The following is an 18885-nucleotide window of genomic DNA, read 5'->3' as shown; positions in this document are numbered from 1 at the left end:
GGGGTGGGGGGAGTGATGAACAGGAAGAATTTCCTTACTTTGTAAGAGTCAACAGCTGAAAGTTGTGCTGTCAAGCCCGTAATTTGCTCCCACATAGTTTAAAGTTCAATCCCTCAGGACCACCTACCTGACTAATCAGTAAAACTTTCATGCTTCTCAAAGAATGGAGTTCATCTCCAGCCCACCAAGCAGGTTCGGGGAATTTCTGGGATATCAAAATCCTCACCACCCTTGAATTTTTACTTCTCAACTGGCAGCATGCTTTGGAGCATAATATTGGGATTAATGATTGCAAGGAATATAGCACCTACGAACAGACAACCAAGTATCCTGTCTCGCACTGCCACTGAGATCATTATTTGTTCATAGAGATCACAGACCACATTCACAAAGCAACAACAAAAAAAAAGGCATTCTTCCTAGGCCATTTGCTTGATTAGATCTCTAGAGTGCTCAGAATATGGAATCTTTTGGTTTCCATCAATTAAGTCAGCTAAGCTTGTGGAGTTTGAAACCATACGATCCAATACTTCTGTGGCTTTATCTATATCACCAGCACATTGGAAGCCAGAAGCTATGACACTACATGCAGTAAAACTAAGACGCAAGCCGGCTTCTCCGATTTTATTAAGCAACTTCAGGGCTTGAGGAAAATCTTGCTTTGCACATTGGGCTTGTGTTAGAGTGTCATAAGTACATAATCTCCTGGGAAAACACTTCTTTAACATCTCATCCCTCATTTTCAATGCTTCTGTTAAATTCCCTTCTTTACATTGAGCATCAATTATAGCACAATAGGCAACATTATCAGGCTCTATCCCTGTAGCTAGCATCTCCTGAAACAGAGAAAAAACTTCATAAGTTTTTCCTGCCATGTTGTATCCATGTAGAAGTGATGTGAAGGTTACAATGGTTGGTGCAAGATTCATTGCTTTCATCTCCAAGAAGAGCCGTTTCGCTTCCTCCATATTCTGAGCCTTACAATGATGATCAATCACGGTTGTGTAGGTTACATGGTCAGGAAAGATCTGTTTTTCCGACATTTCTTCCAGCAAATGGTTGGCTTCTAGCAGCATTTTGCTTTTGCAGAGCCCGTCAATCAATGTGTTAAAAGACATTGCAGAGGCAACACCTTTAATCAACATATCTTGAAATAGACCCTTTGCTTTATCCAAATTTCCTTCTTTGCAGCATCCATCAAGAAGGGCATTGTAAACATAACTATCGGCTGTGACTCCCCTTAGTGGCATCCCATCAAATAACTTGAATGCGTCGATTAAATTTCCAGATTTGCAGTAACCATCTATCATTATAGCATATGTCACGTTGTTGGGAGTCAAACCGTTCTTCAAAATGCCATGAAATAAGTTAGTAGCTTCTTCAACATCACCTGCCTTGCATAGCCCATTAATCAAAATATTATAAGTCACAATGTTAGGACCTGTGCCCTTCATGCACATCTCCTCATAAAGCTGAACAGCCTTGTCCAAATCACCTTGTTTGCAGAAACCAGTAATGAGAGAGTTGTAAATGTAAACATCAGGAATCAAACCCTTCTCACAAAACTCAGAGAAGATCCCCAAGGCTTCTTGCATTTTCCCAATCCTTGAAAGCCCGCTAATAAGAACACTATAAGTTCGGACATCTGGGACAATTCCACGCGCAAGCATACACCTAAACGCTGAAAAAGCTTCTTCTAGGTTCCCTACTTTGCAATGCCCATCTATCAAGGCTGTGTAAATAACAACATTAGGCGTCAGACCATAACATAACATCTCATTGAAGTATCTGTCGGCCATCTTCATGTCCCCAACCTTACTATACGCATGCACAAAAGCTCCATACGTGTATGCATTTGGCTGTAATCCCTTTGCCAACATGTCATCCAAGTAATTCCTTGCCGTGTCCAACTGATTTTCTCTGCTGAGACCAATTATAAGAGAATTGTAGCAAAACACATCGGGTGAAATCCCTAGTTCCCTCATCCTATCTAAAATCCTTCTTGCTGCTTCTACTTTACCTTCCTTTAGATGAGCTGAAATAAGAGGATGGTAGACAATACAGTTCAGTTTCAATCCACATGAAATCATTTCCTGAACAAAATGATTAGCCTGATCAAGATTTCCACTTCCACACAGCCCATTAATTATCACACTGTATGTTACAATTGTCGGTACCAAATTTATCTTCTTCATCTCATCAAACATTTTGAAAGCACTGACCATATCACGTTGCCGGCAATAGCCCTCAATCAATGAAGTGTAAGTTCTTGCATCAGGTTGACTTCCCGCCCTAATCATTTCATTGACAATTTTTCTGGCCTTGTCCATCTTACCAGCCTTACAAACTCCTTTAAGAACAGTGTTATAATTTACCAAATTTAGCTTTAAACCGTGACAAACCATTTCATTCTTAATTCTAAAAGCCTCTTCCAAATCACCAAGGTTCAGAAACCCATCAATCAAAGCATTGTAGGCAACTATATTAGGCTTCAATCCCTCATCAACCATTTCAGACAAAACCAGTTTTGCATCTTCCAATCTCTTTCCTCTACAATAACCATTAATAAGAGTTGCATAAGTATAGTTGTCAGGGACTAAACCCTTCACAGACATCGACTTTTTCATGTGAACCGCTTCATTTAGAAGCCCAACTCTGCACAAACCACTAATCATCACATTATATACAATGATGTTCGGACTACAACCCTTCTCATCCATTTCCAAAAATACCCTTTTGGCCTCACCAGCATTCCCAATTCTAAAATGAGCATCAATAACACTAGAATAAGTATACACGTCAAATTCAATCCTCATCTCACACATACTATCACAAACCTTCCAAAACAACCCAATCTTGTTAGTCCTCAATAACTCCCTCAAGAGTGAATTGCATGACAACAAACTAGGCATAAAGAACTCAACATCTCTTAACCCCAAAAAAACATCAGCAGCCTCAACAACAAAACCCATTTTAGTATACCTCTCAACCAACATATCAAACGCCACATTTCTGGACCCATCAAATCTCCTATAACATTCAACAACAGAACTCAAAACATCAAAAGTTTTCCCCGTCTTTATCATGCGATCAATGACATCACGGGCGGGCAAAAATGAATTCGAATTACAAAGCAAAATGACGAGAAGAGACAACAAATCCAAGTCGTTGAAGTTATTATCCGCTTTGGTTTCAGACCATATGAAGAAGTCAAGGAGGCGTTTGGGATTAATGAACCTGTTATTGTGAATGACGGATCTGATTACACCTGTGTTTAGCTTCTTGGGGATGTCCGAGGAGTCCATGAGGAATTTCCAGTTGTTGTGGATGAGAATGTTGCTGATTTCTTGAACTGTGTCATGGGTTTGCAAGGTGCAGTAATAAAACTTGTCTGGGAGTGTGTGAGAATTGGTTCTGGGATTAAGGCAATGCCAATTTCTGCATACGAGTTTCCACATATTGTTGAAGAGGGTACGAGGAGGTTTCGCAGCGGAGGGAAGAGGAGGAAGTTCTATTTCAGTGACCCTCTTCCAAGTTACTATGATGACATTAGCGGAGATCTTTTCTCTCTTCCGAGTTTGGTGGCAGATAAAGAGGACAAAGCACCAAGAAACCCGCCCATTAGTGTGCGTGCAACACCAATAATGCAAAAATCTGCAAAAAGCAACTATTAAGATTATATATAGCCAAATTTTTGAAATGATGAAAGGTCACTCTTATTTTTAAAAAAATTAAATTTAGCATGTTCATCAACAGTGACGTGTGAGCAAAAAAAGAGTGAAACAAATAAAATATAGACATAAATAGAACAAAACACTTGAATTGTATGAGCAATCCTAGAAATATAAGAACATCAAAAACCAGAAACTTAAAACTATCTCTACGAAATAAACACAACAAGTCAAGAACTTGAGTGATCAAGTCTTGAAATATTTATTATGACAAACAATTTGAAGTACTTAGGATTAGCACCTGACCTAAAAATTTATTAACGAATTCATGAATCTATTGGGATGGATAAGAAAAAAGAAAAAAAAAATTAAACCTCTAGGCCTTATTGAATCTGCTGCCAGAGCCATGTAAATCTGTAAAGATTTATGCAGAACTTGGTTGGTGAAAGAAATCCGTTAACCACTTCATCTATGGTATGCCCAGTCACCTCCAGTATTTCCCCCCTCTTTTTCACTAGCTTATTGTTCATAATTTGCACAAATGGCAGGTTCTAAATTATTTGATATCCAGAACCAGAATCGTGAAAAAAAAAAATGACAATAACTTGTTGAATTGTAGTTTAAATAAATCTTTCCAGTTTCCAGAGAGATAACTCAAAAAACTGGAATCTGTAAAGCTCACTTTTCAGCATAAAAATAATAAAAACACCGAGAAATCTAGAAAATAACCGGCCACGCATAATCTAATCTAATCATGAAAGAAAAGCAACCAAATAACTCATAAACATCCACATTTCCAAATAGTATAAATTGTTTCTTTATTTCGAGACATTATTTCACCCATATAAAAATGCGAGTAACTTTTCGTAACTGATAATTCTAATTGTAATCCGCAAGCCGTACGGTTACTCTAAAAAATTGCTAAATTTATCAGCAAAATCTATCTAATGCAAAAAAAAAAAAATGCAATTAAGACGACAAACTTGAGGGAGACCTAATTAATACAGTTAAACAATTAAGCATCGCATAAATTATCTCGAAACCAGTAAGCAGGGGAGAAAATCGGCGAGAAAGTGAAGGAAAATCCAGGAGAAAAGAAAGCTAGAGAAAAATGTGAGACATGAAAATCAAGAGTGTTATTTTACCTATAAGACTCTTATGATGTACATTGTCAACTAGAAATGGTTTTTCAGCGTCTGCTGGTGCTATATATAGGAGTACCAGTGTGTATATGAGACAGTTGTGTTGTGTTGTGTTGACTGGGGCTGTTCGTCGACCTGAACAGGAAGAAGGAAAATAGACACAGGGCGATGGGAATATGGCGGCGGCGGCGGCGGCGGCTAACTGGTGGGCCCTACTAGATGAGAGGGCGGGCGACTGGGAAAGAGGCTCGATGGAGAGGGAGGCGACGTTGATCGGAGCAGTGGCGGATGTGCTGGTCGGAGGAGACGAGCTCTCGCCGGCCGGCGGTGGATGCGGCTGCTCGCTCTATCACTAGGCTGTCTTTCTTCCTCCAATGCTCTAAGCAAGCACCAACCTAAGACCATTCAATGGCTGAGATTGAATAGAATTGATCAGAAGCTGAAGATAATGGGTTTTTTTTTTTTTTTAAAAAAAATCAACTTACACTTTGAATTTAACGTTATTCTTTTTATCATTTTACACTTCAAATTTAATAGAGTTAAAATAAGTAATAATTACACTGTTACTACACGCTAAAATTTCATACCTTAAACTTAAATTTAACAAAATCCTCAAAATATTATAAAAATTTTATAACAAAATTGACATTGTAATTATCATAATAATATAATTTTTGTTCTACATAAAATATAATTATTTTCATGATATTAAATTTTATTAATTATTTTGCTATATTACAATATTATTGTTAAATTTTGCTATATGTGTAAAGATGACGTAACTTTTTTATTAAATGAGTGTCACTGTTATATTAATAAAACTTTGAGTCCGTTTAGTTCGCTGATTCGAGTTTTTAATTCGAGTTGAAATGTGATTTTATATGAGAGCTTTTTACTGTAGCAAAAAAGTTAGATGTGATTGTTTGTGAGAGCTTAACAAAACTCAAATTCTAAACTCGAATCAGCGAAATGAACGGGGCAAAAAAGTATCAGTGTAGTTTGCTTATTTATAAAATTATAACACCACTTTTTTTATTGCTCAACAATATAGAAAAATGCAATTTAGGTGTTAATTTTTGCATTAATGACAAATTGAAGCTCATAGGTTTTCTTTTTCTTTAATAAGAGAAGGGTAGGTTGTTTAAAAGTGGCTCGAGACTTCTAGATGTCATATTGATATGAGAAAATATCAAAAATTAAATGAAATTCAAACCATGGAGAGGTATTGCATATGCAGGGACAATGTCATCGATAGCAAAAAAACGCTGGATATTGATCGTTTGGGCTTGGCTCGATGATACTGGCTTTGAGCTTGGCATAGTTGTTTGGTGCAGTGGTTCTGGTGGGCCTACTACACGTTTTGGCGGGGTTATAGATGTAAGGTCACGTTCATTTCATCGATTTAAGTTTAGAATTTGAGTTTGTTACAGTAAAAAGCTCTCAGAAACAATCACATTTAATTTTTTTATTACAGTAAAAGGCTCTCACATAAAGTTACATCTCAACTCGAATTAAAAACTCGAATCAGCAAACTAAACGGTAAACCTCACCTCAACTAGAAATGGGAGGGGTCAACTGAGAAAATAGTCAACTCTGTGGTGTATATTGTGAATTTGAATCGTTATGAGAATAAAAGAAATCAAAATATGAAATTAAATTGGGAACTTGGATTCGTTTGGTAAGGGGTTTAAATTGAACCTTAGGCTCTGTTTGGTAAGAGGAATGGAGAGGAAGAGGGATGAAGAGAGTTGGAAGGAGGAAGAATGTGAGGGATGAAGAGAATTATGATAATTCTTTGTGTTGTTTGGTAAGAGAGAGAGAGAGTTAAAAAGATGGATGGATAACTATTTATTTAATTACTTGTTTGTCCTTTGTTTCAATTTCATACTAAACTTTTTAAGAATAAAATGGTCTTTTTAAAATTTTAATGGGTAGATTATATGAATCCTTCTATATTAGAAGAGGGCTGCAAAATGGTGGCCCGAATGAAGAGAGGCTATTTCCACCTCTCTTCTTCCCCCCTCCATCTCTCTCCCTGTACCCCTCTCTCTCCCTCCATCTCTCATTCCTACCAAACATACCCTTAAGGTTTGAACCTAGTGTGAGATTTTGTGAGTTCTCACACTATGTTCAAACCTTAAGAACTCAAGTAGGCTTTGGGTTCTGAAATCCTTAAGGGTTCGTTTGGTACGATTATTCAAAACAGGGTGATTCTAATCATGATTCTGGAATCAGAACCATGATTCATGATTTTGGGTTCAAATCATTATTCTGAAATCATGATTCAAAATCGCATTTTGGTCATTTACTTAAAATTGAGTTACATTTTTTTTTTTTGCTTAAAAATAATTAAGTCACTTAATAGGTCACGTGATGAATTCTATTAAAGATTTGACAAAAATTGACGAAAAGGTTTTAATTATCAATGATTAAAGGGTGTGAGGGTTCTTTTGCCAAAATTAAAAGAATAAAGACTATTGCCGCCTACAAAATTGTTTAGGGATTATTTGTGTTATTTACTCGGGATAAGTTCAATTTGGTACTCAAGTGCAATAGTAAAATTGTCTTTTAGTACCTTGTAATTTTTATAATTTTAAATTAGTACTTCCACATTTTAAATTATTAGTTTTTGGTACCTTAAAGCCTTTTTGGATATGAAATATCAAATTTGCCTTTTTAATAATTTCTCTTTTGGTTGACCCAAATTCACTCTTTATTAAACAAGAAATGCGGAAATAGGCCAAATAAATATTTAAATAAAAATTAATATGCCTATATTTAGAAATAATTAGTAAATATACCATTGAAGTGAAAATCATGATTACATCTCATTAGAATCTCAATATTACCTTGTATATAAAACTAAAATGTCCTTTGAATAAAGAGGAAAAAATGAAATGAAACAAAAAAAATTCTCTCTCCTCGTTTTCTCTCCCCTTCCATTCTCACTCGCACTAGCAAAGTCTCTCTCTTTCTCTCTTCTCGATTTGTCTCAATCTCGTGCACACGTGTTCTCTCTCTCTTTCGCACCTTTTTCTCTCTTTCCATCATGCCTAGAAACTTCGCACTTGCACGAATCTTCTTGCGGTTTCAATGCGATCTTGCTACAATTTGTCCATCGTACCCAACCTCTAATGTTCTCCGGCAACGACAATAGTCCGTTCTCTTTCGCGAGCATTGTGGATCTTAGTTTGCTAGAAACAAAGTTTGTTATTGACGGACGGAGACAAGCACCAGATTACGAAGGAGAGAGAGAAAATCAACCATTGATGATGAGGGAGGAACTATGATGGCGAACCGCGAAGAGAGAGATTGTGGGCGGAGAGAGAAAGAGGGTATGAGATTGAGAGAGAAATAGAGTAGTAGAGAGAGAAAGTGAATTTGAAAAAAAAATAGAAATCCTATAAGGAAGGGTAAAATGAGAAAACAAATATTTAAAATTTAAAATGGGCTATTATTTTTAATGATTGGTAAATCATATATTTACTTTTAATGATTTTAAAAATTGACCCATTTATTTCAATTATCTATGTAAATAAACATCCTTTACGAGTAAACAAAATTAGAAATTATTGAAAAAGGTAAAATTGACATTTTCATGTTTAAAAAAAAAAGGTCTTATGAAACTTAAAACTCATATTTTAATAGGTAGAGTTACCATTTAAAATTATATAAATATAAGATACTAAAAAGACAATTTCATGAAGCAGAGGGTACCAAATTGAAATGATCCACAAATAAAAAATGCAATGCAATAAATAAGAGAGTGTTTACAACATGACAAGAAGCTCGAGCTATTCAACACAAAGGAGAAAGAAAAAATGCATCATATAACATTTTTTGTATATACATTTTAAGTAATTAGTATCTTTTTAAAATGTTGATAATTTATGTGATGTCTTCCAATATCATTTAAAAATAAATGCCCGTTTAAATGTTTAGATTATTGGTTCAAATTTGAAGCATAATTCAAATTTTATGAGATTATAATAAAAAATTTTAAATTCATATTTTTATAAGAGAAATATTGTTTAAACTAAAACTAAGACGTATGCGATTCGTTTGGTTATGTATTCAAATTAGAGTTCAAATAGTAATTTTAATTATTACTTTTGAAATTTAAATTTTTTATAGAAGTAAAACACTGCAGTGAAGTCAAAATACCTATAAAAAAATTTATATTCCAAACATACCCTTACCCTCCGAGGCTCCAACCAAACAATGTTCTAATTCTCGGTTGTCGGTGCCGTTTGAGACAATGTTCTTTTCCAACGGTAAAGAAGGGGTTTCGTTTCTTAACCCTCACTTGAAACTCCCATTCGCCACTTTCAAAAAAAGAACGAAAGAAAATCCCCAGCCGCCTCACTCTTTTTCCATCTCTCTTCACCCCACTCTCTCTTCCTTCACCGAGTTTCTCTCTCTCTCTCTCTCTCTCTCTCCCTATTGATCTCTTTTTCTCGTTCTTCGTCTGAAGATATCGAGCTGCGACGAAGATGTTGAGCCGCCGTCGTTCTTTTTTGGAGATTTCTGCCGCGAATCGCGGGAGAAGAATAGAGGGAGAAGACTGGTTTTGTCGCGATTCCGGATGCGATTTCCCAATTTCCCCTTTCTAGGTTTGTTGACTTTTGATGCCGCGATTTAAATGATTTTGCTTCCTTGGCTTTGTTGAGTTTTGATGCCGCGATTTCAGCTTCGATTTCTCGATTTTGCTTCTCTGATCTTTTTGAGTTTTGATGCAGCTTTCGCCGGAGATGTTCGGGTGTGGCCTTCCTCTCTCTATCATCGCCGCTGCGAATCCAACGTTCAGAATCGCCGACAACATTCCGGCAGCGCGACGATCTCTTCAATTACGATTTGCAACTTTTCCGTTTATCGTACCTTAACATCACTCCAAGTGTTCGACTAAATGCCGCCATAGAACTCCTCTTCTGTCGAATCTGAGTTTGTAGTTTTGATATGAGTTTTGTGAATTTTGATCTGTTGAATATATATACATGTATATGACTAACTATCATATATTACTCTCTTTTCTCTCTCTGCCATGGCTTCTCATCAACATTTCTTGGGCCTCTGCATCAAATCACGATGTTCTTAAGGTAAATTCTCCAAATGGGTTCCCATCAAAATTTCTTTTTTCTTGTTTGGTTGCTGAGAAAATGGTGCAATTCAGCAACAAGAATGAGAGTGAGATAAAAATTGTTGTTATGTTATTATATGTATTTTCTGTGTATTATTTTTGCAGGGAAGAAAATTGTGAGAGAATGTCTATAATACACAATTACAATCATGCTTTTAGAGGATTCTCTGCCATGCTTATAAAGGTTTCTGTTCTATCTGGTACTTTTTGTTTCTCTCGTCTTTCTCTCTGTCTGCTTGTGTTTTTTCTTTTTCTTCTTTTTTTTTGTTTTCTCTTTTTGTCAATTCGAGTATTTATTTATTTTATATATTTTTAACTCTTCTTTAAAATATGTTTTTTTAACGGAAAAATATGTTTCTCAATAGGTTCCAATTCTACTTTTGGCATTTCATTCCATTCAATTAAAAAATACTTCAAGGATAAATATTGTGAACGATTAATTTATTTATAATTTTTTCATGGACGATCATTGGTTTTCTTTTCTTTTAATTTTTCCCTTGGATTCTGAGGTTGGGGATTTTGTGATTGTTAATACGATGTGTCATATGGACGGATGGAACAGTTAACGTTTTGGTTTCTGTTTCAATTGGTATGGAATATGTTTGTTTGTTGACTATCTGAAATTGTGCTAGGCAATCTAAAGGACTAACAATGATGGAAATGCAACCATTGAAAAATCTACAGATTACCTATTTGAGCAATTCAGGATTTTTGGTAGAAATTAGCTTGCAGATTACACTTAATTTTAGTCTTTCTATACTTGACCATGTTTTGAAAGGAGTTGGTATAGTTTTTGAGCTAACAATTCATTGACCTTTGGATGATTGCTTGTGGGACATTTTGTGAGATAACTGGCCAAAACATTTTACTCAAAATCAGATCTCCACCAAGCTTCTTAAAGGGTAAGAGTTGTATATCTTATTATTATTATTTTCTTTTATGTTGAAATATCTTTTTTTCAGTAGTACTGATATTTTTAGCTCCAACATTACCATTGGCGTTTGACTACTGTTACCACTGGCTCTAGCTCTAATGTTGCTGTTGATCTTAACTTCAATTTTATTTAAAGTTGTAACTCCCATATTAATATTGGGTTTTAGTCTAACATTCGCATTGGTTGTAGCTTGAATGTTGCCACCAGTTTTATCTCTGAAATTGACTATCTTCGTAACTTTGTGAGTGGTATTAGATCAATTAAACTATTGCAAGTGTTGGTTTTATCTCTGAAATTGACTATCTTCGTAACTTTGTGAGTGGTATTAGATCAATTAAACTATTGCAAGTGTTGGTGCTGCAGGTAGGGGCATTTTAAAAGCAGAGATATGATCCCTTGGATTCACCCAATTTTTGTTGTAATTCTTACTGGTTTTATATACAAGTAAGATAGTATTTTAATTAACATTCACTATTAAAATCTTCTTAGATACTCCTTACGGCGAGGACTCTTGTGATCGTACTAGAAATGTTGATTTTAAGGAAATTGTGGCGTTGGCAGACTAAAAAAAGGTAGTTACTGTTCCTTTCTTTTGCTTCCTATAACTACTGCAAGACCATCAATATTATTAAATATTTTTTATGCTCCATTTTGATTTATTGCAGGTACAATCTTATTGGAATCTTACAGTGTTATTCACAAAAGATATCAATATAAATAACGAACCTCCTTAGCTACGGTATCTAAATTATTTAATTTCTACTTTTTTCCGTACTCATTATGTCTTTAAATTAAAATTTCTTATTTCTCCTTAAAATTTAATTCAGATTGGATTGAATTTACCTTAAATGGTTCTTTCTTTCATCAGCTTAATAGTGACTGAAACTACTGGGAGTATCTTCTAATTATGGCGGCTATTGGATATTGTCATGGTTTATGTTTTAAGGTAATTTGTTTTGCTTAAAACTACTAGGAGTTTTCATAATATATGAAGAAGCGCATGTTTTAGTGTTAAATACGAGCACTGCAATATGGCCATTGTTTATAGGTCCAAGAATCTGTTAGGTAATTGATTAGCTCTAGCTTATGTTTCTATAAGATTCGGAAGCTGGATCTTTTTGGTGTATTCACTCAATTGGGGTTTTGCTTAATTATTTCGTATTTATCTCTCTTTTGGATATGGGGTTCTAGATGTTTTTGTTATTTTTCTATGTGTGATAGGATTGGATCATTTGAATGAGAAATTATGAAAACCGTTATTGCTGAATTGTGCTTTTTTGTTGAATGTGAACTGTTTACAGGAAAGTATGGGGGATTAGATTTAAGATTGAATTGGTTTTTATGGAGCAATGCTTATGTGGTTTTGCCATTTGTTGTGTCTCTGTTTTGCTTGCTTTTCTGAAATCTTCTGTTCATTCCTTTATTTTGGAGACAATAAAATTTCATGCTTGGCACGATACACTTATGACTTTCCATTAGCTGTTTTTTTTCCCTTTTCTTTTCTTTCTTTTTTTATTTTTTGTTGTTGCCTGCTCAGGGGTTTATTTAGTTACTTGCGTGTGATTTTTCTTGACATTCTTGGTGCAGTACTACAGATTAAAAGTTTTGCCTGACATTATTTGTGTTCAGAGTGGGAATGAAATAATTATAACAAATCGTGATACATAGCATTTTTTTGATTAAGTGTGCATTTTATGTGTTAGTTTGATGAAGTTGATTCGGTTTAGTAGTGGGTGTCTGAAAGTTGTTGAAATTTGGGGAAATGAAGACTTTTAGCGTGTTAAAATTGTTTTTGGGAGTTCATCATTACAATGGCAACAATGTAGACTTATGAACAACATGTGGAAAATACTACAGAGTATGCTGCCTTAGCATTATTCAAAGTTAAATTAGTTTTAAATTCGAATCAAAATTTCAAACCAGAGTTACCAGAATACCCCTAAAATAACTTATTAAATGTCAATTTTCATTAAAATTTTAACAGAGGGGGCTTTCTTGTTAACATTTCATTCTTATGAAGGACGGGATGTTATTTTTGAAAGATTAGTGGGCAAAGTGTTATAAGGGGTATAATTCGGGAGAAGTTTTATAACTAATCCCAACTATTTTAATTTTTTACCCCCGACGTACATGTTCATTTGCGCTACTATAGGGGTATAAGTTGGGGGAAATTTTTGTAATTAATCCCAACTATTTTGATTTTTTGCCCCTTGATGTACATGTTCATTTGCACTACTACTTCTAATGTAGGGATATTCATTTTCTAATCATTAACACTAAGGCAAACAAGTCGACTTCCCTATGATATGCTCGTTAGTTCTTGGTTATGCCTCTATTGTAATGACTTGGAAGATTGTCTTATTCTTTTTATTAGCAGTCCTTGCAGACCTTTTTTTCTTTGTACTGGTATGCAGCTTATGGTGCTTTTTTTTTTTTAACATATCACTTTTACTAATTATATCATTTCTCAATCTCATTTTGTCTTGGTGAAAAGAGAGAAATTGTATTTGACCATTTGAGAAAGTAATTCCTCCTTGACCGTGTTTCCAAAATTTGTCTTAGTTGTGGCCCAGTGAAAATTCTTTATTCTTTTTTCTTTCTTTATTGCCCTAAATAAATATACATGATCTTGGGTTTTCGTGTAAATGTATTATCTTTTTTAGATATAAGATAGATCGCGTTACCCTGTTCTTTATATGTTGAATTTTCTCATAGCTTGACCGGGAATTGGTTCTTTTTCATGCTTTTCCTTGTTAGCATAACGGTAGCGTATGTTGCTTTTTTTTTTTTTTTTAAATATATCACTTCTACTAATTATATTTATTTATTTTCAACATCATGGCCAAATCACGTTTAAAAAACAAATTCATGTTTTTTCTTATAATTTGTCATGTATTAAAAAAGAATCTATTTTTAAAAATGAATTAAAAAACTCAAATGATTCTTGAAACAAACACTATTCAATATTTAAAAAACCTGAAACACCACATTTAATGCTCACAGCAAGACTGACACGTGCAAATCCCATGACTGCAACTAGTCTATAATTATTCTATAACAATATTAGAAATCACGGTTGGTTTGCTATAGCTCCCCTCACAAATGTAATGTTCAAAGTTTTCGTCTTTCTAATTTGTTGCTTCTTTTTTTTTCTCCTCAAAGTCTTTTTGCACCCATCTCTCTTGTCGAGCTCGCATCTTTCTCCCCTTTCTTTTCATTTGTTTCCCTTCTGCCTTTTGCTCTTATCTTTCTTTGCAACTCTCATTCCTCCGAAAATTTCTCTCTTGTTTTCATTTCTGGTGAGCTTTCAAGAGACACGAGAACACAAGCCCACCACCCGATACCCGGAAAAAGGAAAAAAGAGAGGAAGAGAAACGAAATCTTCCCGTCCACCATCCAAGCCAAGCAGTAGGTATCCTCTTTTTCTATCTTCTTTGATATGTGGATTTTGATGGTTTGCTTTTTTCTCCTATTTTATATGTGTTAGTTTATGTGGTTTCTTCAACTTTTTATTTGAATATGTTTGTTATGGGTTCAGGTACCTGAAAATTCCTATCTTTAATGTATTAGTTTATGTGGTTTCTTTTAAACCTTTGTTTAGTTGTAGAATAGGTATTACCTAAAGAAAATTAGAAAAGAGTAGTTGAATTGTTATGGTTTTGGATATCGTTGCTTTCTTATTGTTCTGGGCTTTGATTGAATTTGAAGAGTTTAGTTTCTAGGGAATGGAGTTTCTTCAAGGTATCTCTAAGCAGTTGATCTTCTCCGATTTGTTGCTTGAGACCTTGTTCCTTGTTGTCTTGCTCAGGTAATTTCCCCCAATTTTTCTTTATATTTGTGTTTACCATTACTATTTCAGCTTCAGTGATGAGGAAATGAAAAAACTGAAGAAAAACAGAGAGAATTTTTCTTAGTTTATTTCATCAGCCGAAACATACATTTATACAGAAGAGGAGATTACCAACAGCCTGGTAATTCCTTGATTTATTCTGTCAAATCCTACAGAAAAGGAAAACTAATTAGCTAGTTATGGAAACTAATCTATAGCTATTTACAGCCTAGCAAATCTCCTATTTACAGCCCATTACTGCCTAATATCTCCGGAATTCCACACTCCCCCTCAGCTGGGCAATGAATGTTAATCATTCCCAGCTTGGAGAGCAGTATGTCAAACTGTGCTCTAGGAACAGCCTTTGTCATTATGTCTGCAGTTTGTTGCCGTGTAGGAGTGTAATCCACTTCGATGATCCCTTGCTCTATCTTCTCTTTGATGAAGTGGCGATCGATCTCTACATGCTTGGTTCGATCGTGATGAACTGGATTCTTAGCAATGCTGATTGCTGCTTGATTGTACACAACAATTTCATAGGTGCATGAGGGGAGAACTGGAGTTCCTCAAGCAACCTTTTTAACCACATTCCTTCACAGATACCGTGGGCCATGGCACGAAATTCAGCTTCTGCACTACTGCGTGCCACAACTGTTTGCTTCTTACTCCTCCAAGTGACTAGATTGCCCCAGACATAGGTACAGTAACCCGAAGTAGACCTCCTATCTGTTAAGGACCCAGCCCAGTCTGCATCTGAGAAAATCTCCACATCACGACTAACCCCCTTTTTGAAGAATAATCCTTTGCCTGGAGTCATCTTTAAGTAGCGTAGTATCCTGTACACAGCTTCTTGATGCTCTTCTGTAGGATCATTCATAAACTGGCTAACCCTACTCACTGCAAAGCTTATGTCAGGTCTTGTGTGAGATAAGTAGATCAATCTCCCAACTAGTCTTTGATATCTACCCTTGTCGATTGTAGCTGAGTCTTCTTTTGTGCCTATCTTGTTGAATGGGTCCATAGGAGTATCGGAGGGTTTGCATCCAAGCATCCCTGTCTCCTTTAACAGATCAAGGGTGTACTTTCGTTGTGAAACTGAAATACCCTTGCTTGACCTTGCTACCTCCATTCCAAGAAAATATCTCAAGGCTCCTAGATCTTTAATCTCAAACTCTCTGCTTAGAACTGTTTTAAGTCGGGATATTTCTTCTTCATCATTCCCTGTAACAATTATATCATCAACGTAGACTATGAGGATTGTGATCTTACCGCCAGGAAGTCTCTTAATGAAAAGAGTATGATCAGATTGTCCTTGTAAATATTCCTCTCCTTTAATGACCTTGGTAAATCTCTCGAACCACGCTCTTGGGGATTGCTTAAGCCCATAGAGTGATTTCTGAAGTTTGCAGACTAGATTGTTGCTATTGGAATGCTTTAGACCTGGAGGAATTTCCATGTAGACTTCTTCATCGAGATCACCATTGAGAAATGCATTTTTGACGTCTAGTTGATGCAAGCCCCAGTCAAGATTGACTGCCAAGGATAGTAAGACACGGATTGTGTTCAATTTTGCAACTGGTGCAAAAGTCTCCTGATAGTCAATCCCATAGGTTTGTGTAAATTCTTTTGTCACCAGCCTCGCTTTGTACCGGTCTATACTTCCATCTGCCCTGTATTTGACATTGAAGACCCACTTACAACCCACAGGGCGTTTTCCCTGCGGTAATTTAGTAATCTCCCATGTGCCATTCTTCTGCAGTGCTTGGATTTCTTCATTTACTGCCTTTCTCCACTCGGGATGTTGTAAGGCCTCTTGTATGCAATTCGGGATAGCAACATTCTCCATATTTGCGATGAGAGCTCGAAGATTGGGAGACAGCTTCTCATAGGACACAAATTTTGAGATGGGATGCTGAGTACAGGATCTTACCCCCTTTCTTTGGGCAACAGGCCTGTTGAGATCATCCATAGAGTATGTGTTATCTGTAGTGGAGGAAGATTCTATGTTACCTTGGATGACTTCAGTGGAATTTGGTCTCGGGACATCAGTTTGACAAGGCACGGGAGGAAGTTCAGGATGTTGATCCATTGGTTTAGGGTTCTTCTGACGCCTTGTGTAAACTTGAAGTTCCTTGCCCTTGGACTCCTTGTCTCCTTGAATTTGACTTGGCTCTGATGGTAGTTCACTGGAAATATTGGGTTCAGGTACCTCAAAGGAAATTCAGGCAAGGACATGTCCCAAAACTGATATTCTTTCCGTTGGTTGACTGAACTCTCCCCCTGAATATGAGTTTTGGTATAAAAGGGCACATTTTAAAAAAAAAGTCACATCCATAGTGTTATAGGTTTTTCAAGTGATGGGGCAAAAACACTTGTACCCCTTTTGATAAGGAGAATAACCTATAAAAAGACACTTGACTGACTTTGGATCATGTTTACTTCGCTGATGAGAAGGGATATGGACATATGCACAACATCCAAAAACTTTGGGAGGAATATCGGTTATAATTCGAGTGTGAGGAAAGTTTTTGGAAAGAACCTGACACGGGGTATCAAATTTCAAGACTCTAGAAGGCATTCTATTGATTAGGTAGGTGGCAGTTAAAACTGCCTCCCCCCAAAAATGCTTTGGAACATGAGTGGTAAACCTAATAGATCGGGCTACCTCCAGAAGGTGTCTATTTTTTCTCTCTGCTATCCCATTCTGTTGAGGGGTGTCTATACAGGAGCTTTGGTGAATGATTCCATTTTCTAGAAGGGAATTTCCAATTATGGAATTAAAGTACTCCTTGGCATTGTCGGTTCTAAACACCTGAATCTTGGCTTGAAATTGTGTTTGAACCATAGAATGACAGGATTTGAAAAGGGATCCTGCCTTTGATTTTTCCTTCATAAGAAATACCCACGTAACTCGAGTATGGTCATCAACGAAAGTAACAAACCATCTAACACCAGAGATATTTTGAACACGAGAGGGCCCCCAAATATCACTATGAATAATAGAAAATGGTTTTGATGGTTTGTACTTTTGGGGAGGGTAAGAGTTACGACAATGCTTAGAAAATTGACAAACTTCACATTGAAAAAGCTTGGGATTTCTATTAAATAATGATGGAAACATCTTTGATAAGTACATAAAGTTTGGGTGTCCTAAGCGATAATGCAATAACATGATTGTACTTTCTTTATTTGAATCTAAAGACAAGTTTATTGTAGGATTTGGAGTAGAGGAAACATGATGTACTTGTGGGTCTTGCTTTCCTGCAGCCCTAAACCAGTAGAGTCCTTTGCTCTCCTTAGCATTGCCAATCATCTTCCCCGAAGCCAAATCCTGAAACGAACAATGAGTGGCAGTAAATTTAGTTATGCAATTTAAGTCTTTTGTAAGTCTGCTGATAGACAGTAAATTGCATGAACGATTGGGAACCAAAAGAACTTGGTTAAGAATTAGTGTCTCGGAGATGAGCACTTTCCCAATACCAGTTACCGCGGAAAGGGAACCATCTGCAATTCTAACTTTGTAATTCTCGTGGCAGGGACTGCAATCATGGAGTAATGATACATCACCTGTCATGTGATCAGAAGCTCCAGAATCGATGATCCACCCTGATGAATCCTCGGCTTTTGTATGTAAGGCAGTTAGGAAGTTACCTCTTTGAGTAGTGGATGCAGTTGAGATAACCGGGTTAGGAGAAGATCCTTGACTGAACATCTTTTGCAGCCACTCTACTTGTTCTTTGCTGAAGAGAGTCGAATCATTTGCACTCCTTTCTTTTCCATCTGAGTCAGCCACGAAACCACGTGCCTCCTTTTCCTTGTTTGATTTCCAGTCTGCGGGCTTCCCATGTATTTTCCAACACGTTTCTTTGGTGTGACCTGGGCGACGGCAATGATCACACCATTGTCTTCCTTTTTTCTGCCGAGCATCATAGGAGGAAGTGGATCCACGGGAGACAAGGGCTGACCCTTCTTGAGTATTAGTGGTTCCTTGAGAGACAAGGGCCGATCCTTCCGGGGTGTTTGAGGATGACCGAGTACCCATCATCAATTTCTTCCTGCTTTCTTCTCTTCTCACCTCTGAGAAGGCTTCTCGAATTGTTGGAAGTGGCTTGGTACCAAGGATTCTCCCCCTTACTTCATCTAGGGATTTGTCTAATCCCAGTAGGAACTTG

General features: G+C 36.3%; 1 protein-coding gene and 1 long non-coding RNA gene across 4 annotated transcripts; one reads left to right on the top strand and one right to left on the bottom strand.

Moving 5' to 3' along the window:
* Positions 1-419: 419 nt before the first annotated feature.
* On the bottom strand, positions 420-5236 carry LOC21397398 (pentatricopeptide repeat-containing protein At5g61990, mitochondrial). The gene is made up of 2 exons (XM_010105764.2): positions 4817-5236; positions 420-3654 (listed from the first exon to the last, which is right to left on the bottom strand). Exon 2 carries the CDS (start codon positions 3456-3458, stop codon positions 420-422), a length of 3039 nt encoding a protein of 1012 aa, XP_010104066.2. The 5' UTR covers positions 3459-3654; positions 4817-5236.
* A 3815-nt stretch (positions 5237-9051) lies between these two features.
* Positions 9052-14686, top strand: LOC112093016. Of its 3 annotated transcripts, none has more exons than XR_002902874.1 (9): positions 9052-9426; positions 9553-9909; positions 10056-10134; positions 10798-10852; positions 11374-11456; positions 11550-11623; positions 11753-11830; positions 14197-14296; positions 14600-14686. It is a non-coding gene; the product is annotated as an uncharacterized LOC112093016 (long non-coding RNA). The 3 variants fall into 3 exon arrangements; XR_002902873.1 differs by having other exon boundaries at positions 14189-14296; XR_002902875.1 differs by lacking the exon at positions 11550-11623 and having other exon boundaries at positions 14189-14296.
* Positions 14687-18885: the final 4199 nt, after the last annotated feature.

The sequence above is a fragment of the Morus notabilis genome, unplaced genomic scaffold, assembly GCF_000414095.1.
Source record: "Morus notabilis unplaced genomic scaffold, ASM41409v2 Scaffold1206, whole genome shotgun sequence".
Lineage (NCBI taxonomy): Eukaryota > Viridiplantae > Streptophyta > Magnoliopsida > Rosales > Moraceae > Morus > Morus notabilis.
The sequence above is the reverse complement of the archived record's forward strand: the minus strand, read 5'-3'. Positions and strand labels throughout refer to the sequence as shown.

Bases quoted from the DNA above. Each gene is read 5' to 3' on its own strand.
- LOC21397398 (XM_010105764.2), bottom strand. From the start codon at position 3,458: ATGTGGAAACTCGTATGCAGAAATTGGCATTGCCTTAATCCCAGAACC.